The sequence below is a fragment of the Pomacea canaliculata genome, linkage group LG11 (assembly GCF_003073045.1).
Source record: "Pomacea canaliculata isolate SZHN2017 linkage group LG11, ASM307304v1, whole genome shotgun sequence".
Lineage (NCBI taxonomy): Eukaryota > Metazoa > Mollusca > Gastropoda > Architaenioglossa > Ampullariidae > Pomacea > Pomacea canaliculata.
The window spans coordinates 7186381-7197970 of NC_037600.1; the positions used below are offsets into that span (position 1 = coordinate 7186381).

The 11590-nt window shown below is 41.7% G+C and overlaps 1 protein-coding gene across 1 annotated transcript; it reads left to right on the forward strand.

The window, feature by feature from the left end:
• Positions 1-4476: 4476 nt before the first annotated feature.
• On the forward strand, positions 4477-11590 carry LOC112575703 (elastase-1-like). Its single transcript, XM_025257682.1, has 7 exons — positions 4477-4551; positions 6526-6583; positions 7912-7999; positions 8437-8542; positions 8928-9099; positions 9349-9494; positions 10281-11590. Exons 1-7 carry the CDS (start codon positions 4477-4479, stop codon positions 10461-10463), a joined length of 828 nt encoding a protein of 275 aa, XP_025113467.1. The 3' UTR covers positions 10464-11590.

Consider the following 11590-nt stretch of genomic DNA (forward strand, 5'->3'; position numbering starts at 1 on the left):
AAGCACCGTGACTATAACCTTTCCAGCTTTTTAAGCCGATGCCAGTTTGCCAAGCATCTTGCCGGAAGTGGCAATCCGTCTGTATCAGAAATGTTTTTCGCTAGGTTTTCGCAGTAGGCATTTGTGGTTGTCTGTATGTTGTTTCTGTTAGTTTGTAGTACCGCACTCACGATGTTGCATATCTTCACTTTAACGACCCATGGTCGAAGCAGCTATACTATAAAACATTAATGTTCTAAACTACCAGGTTCTTTTTATAGACATGGGTATTTTTTCTTTTTTAGCCTATCATCCAATTTTTCTGTTTATTTCTTATTTCGTTTTATTCATCTCCATACTGTCAGATTGCCTTTTTCCTACTCAAAATGCATTGTCCTTATTTTATCATCATTTGTGTAATGTGCCGTCTGCTGGTGATCTATAACTTACTTACTAGACTCCCTGCTTCCTTTTCTTCCCCTTTTTTTTCTGATCCCAAAACCATGTGCGCCTCTTCCTTCCTCGCTAAAAGCCAATCTTTATCATTCTCCGCCTAACTCCTCTTGGCCTCCTGCCTCTAATATTTTCAGGCCATCTGTCATACCATATATAACAATCTGGACGGCGATCAGCCTGTCACCAGGCATTAATAACATCAGCGACAAAAAATCCTCTCAAGGTAGATGAATATGCATTCCTTAAAAAAACAACAATCAATGGAAAGTATGCTCAGGTAAATATGGCGATGGTTATCGGGTCTTGTATGCGCACCTTCATCGCCTCTTACAGCTCTGCCCTTCATTGAATCGATGCCAAATGCTTTTCTTATAACCGAACTATTATCTCCCTTGTGGAAGCCACTTTCTGCACCGCAGCTACATCTAGACTTGTTCTCCCTTTGCTGCACGTTACCACGCTGTGACCTTACTCGCGGTAGAGTAGTCCCCTTGTTTTCTTTTTCTTCTTCTATGTCTTGCTCCGCCGCCCTTACTAGCGGTAGTTAATGCAGTGCTGAACCAGATACGATCGTGCCAGGCACTGCCGCTCCAAGGATTCTCGCATACCTATGTCTGTGTTGCCGAGTACATTTCACTAACCTAACTTAGAGCTAAGTTGCTACTGGCTGATAATGCGCTTTGCGTTATAAGGACGCCTGCCAGTGCACTGATAATCTTGATGCTTACTCCTACGAAGGCGATTGGGGCCCAGACTACAGGACTCCTCTTTATCATTGTTCATGTCGTATCGCTGACGTATGGCCGACATCTACGAATGCTGACATTGCAAATCCTCTTTTAATCAATTATTATAGATACGCCAATTATATGTGTTGATATCATACCTGTGAATTATGTACACGATGATCAAATACTGAGAAACCATAGGACTTATCCAAAGACACACACAACAATAGATGACATTTGACCTCATAATCTATGACTATGTACCAGGTTTTGGACTGACTGGCTCTGTCTGCCCAAGACCACACTTAGCTGCATCTTTATCGCAAGTTCTCCGCTAGCTAGTCTCGGCGCATGCCTTAGTTGCAAGAATATGACTAAACGCAAGCTTTGTAGCTTCATGCCCTTTCCACTGTTACTGCGAAAAAATATCGTTCTGCCCAGCAGCTCAGTAATACAAATTCGTGATAGTTCGAATAGTCCTATTGACTCATGCTCCGGTCCCGTACCATTGCTCTAAGCTACTGTGCTGCAGATCTGTCTACGTCAAAATGTTTCTCAAATCGGCATGCAGAGAATCGGATGATATAGAAATAATTGATACATTACCAATGACTGGATCAACAAAGCAAAGCATATAAATCAAAGGAAAATATTTTCTTAAATTGACTCTTTTCTATATCTAGAGTAAAATTGATGTGCGAAACCAATGACTCATGCGGATATGAGAAACGCGCTCAATAATACTCTCGTGTTGCATTTTATAATAATTTTGCTTAATTTTTTCTTTACCTTCTCTTCTATCTACTTTTTTTTCTTTCTTTTTTATCTTCCTTTATTTCTTTTTTTTTATTCTTTTTATTCCGTACTTTACATTTTCACTTTTATGTTGCGGCTTTCTTTCTCTTTGACTTTCCTTATCTTTCCTTACATTTCTTCTCTCTCTCTCACCACGTCAAGATAGGACCTTAACGTGATTTTAAAACGAGTCTGCTTTCAAAATGACCTTCCCAGTAATAAAATATTCATATAAGAATAATATTTCAATAAAATTGTAAAAATAATAGTTATTAACACCCTTTGAAAATACTAGTTCTAGACACTCAAATTCCACCAGCGCCTCTTCACTGGATATGCAAACCCCCATCCGTCTAGCTTTCTTCCCCTCCGTACAAGTAGCTATATGGTTGACAGACACAACGACCGGGGCATAAGGAACTCAATAGGCTTAGGACCCGAAGGACCCCGTAATATGAATGACGGTATGACAAAATCATATTAGAGCACAATTTCAGCCCCCAAACGACATGGGAAAATCTAGATTGCTTCCGCCCCCTGCTGTGCCAGCGTCCTGTGATGCCTGCCAAACACTTCTCTCAAAGCTTCAATATTTGCGCCTACTCTCTTGCCGCTTGTTTATAGGCGATCTGCAGGCTCGGAACTCACAGCAGCACGCTGTGCGGCATCAGCTGTAACAAGGGCTTAACTGTGCCATCATCTTACTCTGTATCAAGAACATTACAGTAAATTCTCTCCCTTTGATATCTTAAAGTAGGCGTCCTTGAATTCTGTCAAAGCGAGTGGAGGGGAGTCTGAAAACTGTTTGAGCTAGCAGTTGTGTATCCGTGTGAGCGGCTAGCGCTTATTTTCGTTGTTTAATTATGTTCGTTTTATTCTGAGTAAAGAAAAGGCGACTGTAAAAGCCTGGTTGCGTACACAAGTGTGGTTACAGTTTAGTCTCAGTCATTAAATATTCATGATGGTATGATTTCTTAAACTAAACTTAAATAGTTGTTCTGACCTTCAGTGAATTACTTTTACAGTATATCATTATTAATTGTTTTTATAATTCACTGATTATTTTCTGGTTGATGGCTTTCCATTCCAGCTTAGACATGTGTCATCCAACAAGTTCTTCTTCTTGAGCTTCAAAGGGGGTTGTAAACTAAAAAAAAACAAGATTGTTCTAGTTTATGACTTCTTTCAACAAAACCATCAGACTTTCTAGCTACTCGTCTAAGTTGTCTTGTACTTTTCTCGGTGAATAGTGTCCTTCTTTGTTTTACTTTATTATGATGTGCTTTTAACACTCTGTTGCACCGATGCTGCATCGTTTGCAGAATTCTTTTTTGTCTGAATGGATCGTTTCCAGACATTTACAAGAACCTTTTGCCTCTGCAGTTTTATAAAGCTTGTTTACAAGCATAATATTGTTGAAAGTCTGCTTATTATGATACATTTTCCAACCCAGACTGTTAAAAGTTAGTTTACAATTGGTTCAGTAGTTTTAATGTGTACAATTGTAAAGGATCCACACTCTTTTCATTTAAAGTCTTTTTACAGCCTCCAGGATAGTCTGCCTAGAAAGATTGTTTTCAAGTCGTTCACATGACACAGTCGCTATGATCGGTTCGAAGAAAAATACCAGTTGCGTGGAATCGACTGCTGACACAGGGGATGTTTTATAGGGCCATGTTCATGTTTTGAGCATTACTCAGCTTCAGTGGCATTTGGCCTTTAGACACGCATGTGCACAGTCGTGCCATAAAGGACTACAACTATTCCCTTAATTTTGCGTGGCCAACTAGCTATTGTGTCGGCGTCGGGAAAGTTTCTCAGAGTTACCACGCCTTGGGCACTGTGGGGGATCAGAAATGGCTTTTGGACCCAAGACAAGCTTGTGAACATGAAGACCCTTTGACCGCTTGACCAGGCCAAGTCATCTGCAAACTGCAGAGTCAGACATTCAAACGCCTGTTCTCGCCCAAGCATCGGCATTGTTGAGTTCCTGATATAAAATGACAACTTGCCATTAAATAATAATTTTCGTCTTCCTCATCTTTGAAATAATCGCATTTCTGTTCATACTGTCATATTTGTGGTCCCTTAATGCATTCTGTAATTTGTTATCCCTCTCTCTTTCTGTCTCTCACAATATGTCATGTCTGCTTCTTTACCTTCCATTTTTTTTCAACTATCTTATTTCTTTTTCTGTGAAGTCACCAGAAAGCCTTTGAATTATTTCTTCCAAACAGTCATTAAGTCAGAGTCACCGAGTGACAAAATCCGTTGTGCGACTCACATCCGTTTGAGATTCTCATATTATCCATATTCACATATGGCATAGTCCAGGACAAACTAATCTCAAAGCCTCGACAATTTTGTTTTTTGTTGAGAAAATCTCTTACGTGTTGACAATCTCTTCCCAGACGGTATCCCGCTTTAGTGTTTTGTTTGTTTTTTGTTGGATTTTTTTTCTTGCCTGCTTCAAATGTTTTCCCCTGGAAGACGATGTGTGCTGAGGTTAATAGTAATCATGCCTCTACCTGCAGAATCTGTGGTGCTTAAGTGCCTGAATTCTCACTCCTTCATTAGCAAGTCCTTTGGCAAGGTTAGGCTAAGCAGTTAGAGATTACTTAAAGACGAAACGAAGATCACAATGAGAGGCATGAATCAGAGAAAACTGTGAGATACTTCAGGTTCACTATGCGTTTGCAAAAAGTTCGGGTCGCATTTAAGGATGGATTTTTTTTCTCAAAGCTTAGTGTACCTGCCATTTTTATCAATTCCATGCGAGTTAAATCTGAAAGACAGCAACATCTGTTAACTTTTATTGCTGTTGAAGTGTGTATACATTTGTTTGGTTTTTTTTTTTTTTTTTCTTTTTGTTTTGTTGTTTTTGCTTATTTGTTTCTTGTTTTAGTTCGTTGTTTTTTTGTTTGTGTTGTTTTTTTGTTTTTTTTGTTATTGGTGGGCGGGTGAGAGGATACCTTGTATACATACACCGCAAAGCAGAGACAGTCTTTCACACAAAGATGGCACTAATCATTGAGAAAGAGGGGAAAACAAGAAAATTCCGACCATAGAGGGGAGAAAACTGTTACAAGAGCTGGAGTAGGCGTTACGTTCCCTCCGTCGCGCTCACTGTGTCAAGAGGTCCGGAGATGCAGTGTGTGTTATGGCTGCCGTCCTGCAGGAAGTTGTTAAGCGCAACAAATACAGATTGTTTAACACTCAGTCTGCTTCCGACTCGAGAGGAAAAAAACTAGATGGTGAGTTAGCGGAGTCTGATCCCTGAGGCCCAAGATACACACTGGTAGAAGTATGTCAAGAACAGGTCCTTGACCTTCGACATCTGTCAACCTCACGTACCGTCTGTGTTTGCGAGTGTGTGTATGTTGTGCTGTTTGTGTCCGTGTGTGCTGCGAAAAGGCATGTCTGAACTTAATACTGAATACATTTCCACATAAGTGTGTCTACAGGATATAGGGGAGTTTGTCATTTATTTCTTTTAAATTATTTTCGATTACGGTGCAAGCCCTTCCCTCTCTCTCTCACACACACACATATACACAAACGCATGCACGCACGCACAGATTTACTTACAAAGACACTCCAGCAACCACACAGCCAACATTGTCCATCTATTCACCACCTCAGAGGTTACAGGGAAGAAACCTCAGTGTAACCTAACTTCGCTTTGTTTAAAGATGTTGCTAGCTACATTCCACGTCTTCCATGACAGCTCCAGCCATGTTTTTTTCTGTAAACAAGTAGGTTTGGGGATCTCAGAATGTGGTATGTTCCTTCTTTTGTGTTCACTTAAAAATAACCCCGTGAATGTAATGTTTGGCACCCGCAAGCCCTCCAGGGCACATGAAAGAGAACTGCGACCTTTCACTTCTGTTCACTGTGAAATCACAGCTGGTCCAAAAAGTCGTTGGTGTCCAACAAGTCCCTCACATGTCTCGCTCTGTACACCATCATCTCGAATTCTAGAGCCTGTAAAAGCTCCCTTTCCCTGTGTAGAAAAAGAAAACTTCTGGATGACAAAAGATATACAAGCAACTGAGACAGAAAGTGGTCCGATGTTCTGAAAGATAGACGCAAAGAATGGACAGAAGGACTCAGTGGTGACAGAGCTTAGCCCGGCACATTTTTTTTAAAAGTAGTTTTTCTTTGTTGTTTTTTTTCCTCTTTCAATCGGTCACCTGGTTCACCACAGATTCCTTGAAGAGGTAAGGCGCTGGGCAAAAAGTTCGAAAAAAACAATCCTAGAAACGTGGGAGGCATTGACATTCCTGCAAGGGACTGACCACGACATGTCATGACAAAGCATTATAACATGTCATGTTCGGCAGACACAGCGTGTGCAAAGAATGTCATTAGACCATATGACTTTCTAAAGAAAGATCGAAACTAAGAGCTAGTATATAACCATCCTAGTCTGAAACAAATAAAGAACCTTGAACCTTGAAAATGAAAACAAGAGAGAAAAAATTAAAGAAGAAGCTAGGAAGAAACAAACTATCTGAAAGAAGGAAATGAGAAGAAAAAAATAAGAAAAAAAATGAAAATGTTGAAGGTAAGTCAAAAGAAAAAGTCCCAGGCGCAGCTTGCTGACACTGGCCGTGGGACATCAGGTATGTCCGCACATCGCACTCGCGCATCTCCAGCGTGCACGGTGGCCGAGGCTCGCATTCTCCATTGACTTCACCAACACACGGCATTTGCTCGCGCGGCCGAGTTCGCTTACCGACAGACGGTTGCCCTGAGTGGCAGATGGGTACTGTCCCAGGTCCCCCGACCCCCGACCCCAAACCCTTGACCCAGGTGACGGTCCGGCCAACCAGATTTTTGCGCATGCTCGGTGGTGGTCTGTTGGCTGCACGAGACAACAGCTGACAGCGTCCTCTGTTGTTGTTTACAAGCTGCAGCTCACGTGCATCTCACGCACAGGTTAGCGCGGAAAGGGCAGGAGAGAGACAGGTGTTAGGGGTCCTTGAATTAACTGCACTGCTGTCAGGATGATGTGGAAATTGCTTACCTCCTCTGATAACACTCTGTCCATTCGTGGGCTGACACGCTTGGAAAAACGTGGGAAGAAAAATAAAAAAAAACAAAGGAAGAAAGAAAGCCCTTGAGTGTAAGAACAACCTGGAGTTATCTGCTCTTGAACTTTTCTTGAGATGCTGTGAATGTCTTCCTCCCTGGTGCAGCGCTGGTTTATTCGGGGAGCACTTGTTCGAGCGCAAGACTTAATTGGTTTAAAATAAAAGCCAATTATGGTGTCTGGTTTTCGTGAGTATAATACTGGAGTTATTTCCCATTGACTATAAAAAAAAAATTGTCGAGGGATGTGATTGTGCTCTCATTATTTTCCATCTTGTGGCTTTTGCGGTTCCGATTATTCTTGTTAGTGTTGTTCTCTATGGCTGCAATCTGATGCGAGTTGCTTGGGAGGATAATCAGAAAAAAGTCGATGTGTTTGAATTGTATATTTCGATTGTATATTTTGATCAGTTCTACAAATAGCAGTATATAAATATTTTATTCTTTCCCTTTTGTGAGGGTCATGAGCTTCTCCGTTAGGTGGCGAGAGGTATGCGGGTATTATTATTGATAGCAGTAGTAGAATTGTTTTTGTGATCATTATTATCATTAACATCTTTTCCTCTCTCATGTCTTCCTTTGACAGAATACCAATTCTCTACTCTGTAGACCTTTTGTTACTCAGTCTTTTTATACCTCCTGATGTGTTTTGAAGAGTGAGCGGTGAGCCAGCATGTTGATAATAGTTTGATTCAAAAAGAAAAAATAAAATAAACAGTGTTAACTCTGCTTTACTCAGGCAACTATTTGTCCCTTCCATTTCCAGAGCACTGCGCATCATGGCCCGGCCGATGATCATCGGGGGCCGGCGGCTCGAAGGTCGAGGGCAGGTCAGTGGCCGTGGCAGGTGTCGCTGCAGATCATCGCCTCCGTTCAGCCTTGCACCGGTGCGGCGGGGTGCTCATCCACCCGTCCTGGGTCCTGACGGCGGCGCACTGCGTGGAAGGGTGGGTAGCGCTACCCTGTCGATGATGTCACAGGTCACCGCGAGGAAGGGTGGGTGGGTTCATGATGGCTGTTCAAGCAACTTCAACACCGATGTAACATTTCGAAGCAGTAGCGATGACTTGCAAAAGATGAAAAATAGACGACAACTAGCAACGACACCAGAAGAAGCTTTGTGGTGGTGGATAGGGGTGATGGTGCTGGTGGTAATTAATACCTCTAGAAACTATCCAAAATCATGTCGTACCTTTATTTAATCTTGCCTAACCCTCATTATTAGTCTTACCTGTCCTACACCTTTTTTCGCACTTTATACCTCTACCTGACAATCGGTCTCATTTGCACTGCGTCTTATTTGTTTCTTCTTTATTACACTTTATACATTCCTTGTCCTGTGCTTTAGGCGCATTTTCTCACCTGTATTTTACCTGTACCTTAGACCTTTTTACGGGGACGTGCGAAACTGGCGAGTGGTGCTGTCCGAGGACAACCTGGAGGTGGAGTCTGGCCGCGAGATTTACCGGCGAATCGCCAGGATTATAAGCGTGAGTAGTGTTCTCTCTCAATGACTAGCACACAACACATCCTCCATCACTTTCTCCATCTTTCCTATCTATGTCTCCTATCCTTCTCTCTTTCTTTCTCTTATTCTTCTTTCAGTCTTTCTTTCTCTTTTTCTTTCTTTTATTATCTTTATCTTTCTCTTTTTGTCTCTCTCTCCCCACTCCAATGCCATGGACAGACTCAATATATTTCCAGGATTCTATGTTTCACAATCACACACACACAAATCGGATGGTAAACACTGGCCGTCAGAACGAGAAATTCGCGACTGGGTAGAATGGGTGGATAGGGAGGTGGGCAGGTTGACAAATGAATTGGACGATGGTTGATCAAAACACGGTGCTTCTCTGACATGGTCCACCTCAGCATCCCGGGTACATCCGCACCAGCAACTTCCCAAACGACGTAGCCTTGCTGCAGCTGGACGAGGGCGCGGACCTTACGACCGGGGAGATCCGGGTGGCTTGTCTACCTGAAGAAGACGACCTGCCGCCGGACTTCAGCGAATGTTGGATCAGTGGCTGGGGAGAAACCAGGGGTAAGTTCTTGTTTTTTTCCCTTATGGTACTGGACAAGCTGTGCTGTTTGCACTGGACACGCTTCAGCAACGATAGACAAAAGACAGATCAGCAAATAGACAGGTGGACGAACAGACAGACAACTAAATGTCTGGAGGGATGGAGAGTCACCAGAAAACAAAGTATCAGTCGTGGATCCACGACCGATGACAAACACGATCGTGTCAGATGGGTTGTGGCAGAATATAATGTTTATCTCCTGTGTGCAGGATACGGGGGACATGAGAATGCGATGAACGAACTGCCGGTGCAGATCCTGGAGAACACCGACTGCTCCTCCATGTGGCTCCGTGTGGGCATCCACGTGCTGGACGACCAGCTGTGTGTGGGCTACGGCGACACTGGGGCGTGCTACGTGAGTCCTCCTGTCTGGCTGACTGCGCGTGCGTGTGGTTGTGTGTGTTTGTCTGTCTGCATGTGAGCCGTTTGTGTGGGTGGGTGTCTGTGTGTTTAATTTGTGCGTTTTCATAAATTATGGGTGATTGTCATTGCGTATTTTTGTATGAGTATTTAATATGGGCTTTTATGTCTTTGTATTTGTTTGTTTATCTGTATCTTCGTGTGCTTGTATTCGATGATCGTGTGCATTTACTAGTGAATCTGTGCTTAAATATCTGTCTGTCTATTTGTTTTTCATTGTAAGAGATTTGCACTTTTGTCTATTTGTCTGTGGGTGGGTGTTTGTATGAGTGTATGATTTTTAACTCACGCAGGAATCCCCCACAGTCTAGTAACTACTTATCAGTCTTTCACTCACAAAGTGTTTAAGTCATTATTAATCTCAAGGTAATGTTTGAATGGTCCACCCACATTGTGTAGCCCTCGCGAACTCTCCTCGTGGTTTCTGACGAGTCCTCCTCACCTTTTCGCACTAACGCCCACCACGTTTACGCGGCTTGCGTCAAGTCACGAGAATTTGTCCTCGCGCTACTTTTAAACAAAAACATCCTTGAAACCTTTTCCATTTCTCCCCACCCTTTTTTTTTTTTTTTTTTAACTTCTATTTTTATTCATATCGATGAATTCTTGTCTTCTTCTACGTGTTTCTTGTTTTGATCTTTATACATGTTTGCACATTCTTTGCCGATTCCAATGCTCTTCTTTCCATCTCACTTCCTCCCTTCCCTTTCCCGTTTTCCAGGGGGATTCAGGTGGCCCACTGATGTGCGAGATGAATGGACGGTTTTACATCACGGGGGTGATGAGCTGGCTGATCAACAACTGCTCGGCGCGAGGCTTTCCCAACGTCTTCACGAGGGTGACGAGTTATCTGGACTGGATCTACGAGAAGCTGGACTTCTACGAGTGGTGGCGCTACAACTGACGACACTGGCGATGTAGTCGTCTTTCTTGGTGTGGATGTGAGTGAGAGAGTGAGTGAAGGAAACAGGCGAGTCTGATCACTGTCATTGGTATTGCATGAATGAATGAATTTGCTCGGTTGACAAGGAGACAAGGTTCATAATCATACAACAGGTAGTAGCCGTTCATCATCACCCGAAACATAGTGAGTGTTGAGGTTCATCATTATTCAAAACCACTGGTCGTAATATCACATAGACGACATGTACAATCACTCCATGCTGCTGCTCTTGTGAAAATTCAATGTTATACAGTGGTATTGTAAACGAATATTATGTATATATATTTATAGTAAATAAAATATAAAAATAAGAGCATATTTAACAACCAGGTTGAATGTATGATCATATGAGGTTCTAAAGATTGTACGAAACATGAATTAACTCTTCGAACTCAATATCTCATTCACTATTTTTTTCTGTAATAAACAAGACCCCAGCTATAGATTCTGCTGTTTCCTTACCCAAAAAAATCGAAATAAAAAAAAATATAAAAAGATTGCATTCTGAAATACTGACCATATGATTTTCTTCATTTTTTTTTTTAATTAGAGCTCCACCATCAATGATTCTGCTTTCTTAGGGGATGAAAATGAGAGAAAACTATTGATGGTTAGCTGATTTTGTGAATGTTTACCTATATATATACATGAGATATTTAAATCGTTATGACAACCAGGCTTTTGTCAGTCTGTACTTCTTTTGTCTGGTTGCTAAAGCTCTGGCAGGAGGAGAGTGCTCAAAGATCAGTTTTTAACATTTAATAATAAATACTATCATATCCTATCTGCCAAAGCCTCATAGTACAGATTTATATATCACGACATAAAATAAAATATCTTCTAAAAATGAAATTGATAATTCAATAGATTATAAAACATTCTCTTTTCATTTATATTTTTAAAAGAAATATGAAGTTTACATAGCTTCTCGAGGCTCAGGTAAAGGGAGACAATCTTTGTTTTGCATTGAGTGTGATTACGTACCTTGAGAAAGAAGGGAAATTTTGCGACGAAAAATCAAAATTATTACTGTATTTGAATGAACACCCGCTGGTGCAAATAAATACTAAGGACATCCACACCGTTTA